At 62.4% G+C, this 351-nt stretch overlaps 1 protein-coding gene across 1 annotated transcript in view; it reads left to right on the top strand.

Annotated features, from left to right (window-relative positions):
- The window catches only part of edn3b (endothelin 3b), a gene marked incomplete at both ends in the record, with an annotated part of 5,298 nt that extends 5,170 nt beyond the window's left edge, over window positions 1-128 (top strand). Inside the window, one exon of the mRNA XM_079742276.1 lies at window positions 1-128. This exon is cut by the window's left edge and continues 44 nt beyond it. Coding sequence (XP_079598402.1) covers window positions 1-128 — 128 coding nt within the window.
- Between the last annotated feature and the right edge of the window lie 223 nt (window positions 129-351).

Raw genomic sequence — 351 nt, 5'->3', positions numbered from 1 at the left:
CGGCAGACATTCCTCCTCCCCATGACTCCCAGGACGAGTTCCGTCAGGCAGCGGCCCTCCGCGGGTTCACCGAGCGGCGGAGCCCAGGCCCCCAGGGGCCGTCGGAGTCCTGCTGCCGGGTTCCTTAGAGCGGAGAACCGTCACCGCCGGCTGCGTTCTCAGACAGCAGAGTCGGCTGCATCCCGTTCACGTTGGGGAAACAGCAACATACGCAAAAGGCATCCAAGAACAGTCGGACCGTCGGGGTCTTTGGTCCTGTTTTGACCGACGGAGAACACGAGTCCCGGACCGATGAACACGCTCTTTCGCTAGCGTTAGCCTAGCGGGGCGGTTTAGGCTAGCATGAAGATT

Source organism: Pollachius pollachius (genome assembly GCF_949987615.1).
Source record: "Pollachius pollachius genome assembly, chromosome: 8".
In the NCBI taxonomy this organism is placed as follows: domain Eukaryota; kingdom Metazoa; phylum Chordata; class Actinopteri; order Gadiformes; family Gadidae; genus Pollachius; species Pollachius pollachius.
Note: the sequence above shows the minus strand (reverse complement) of the source record. Positions and strands in the feature narration are given on the sequence as shown.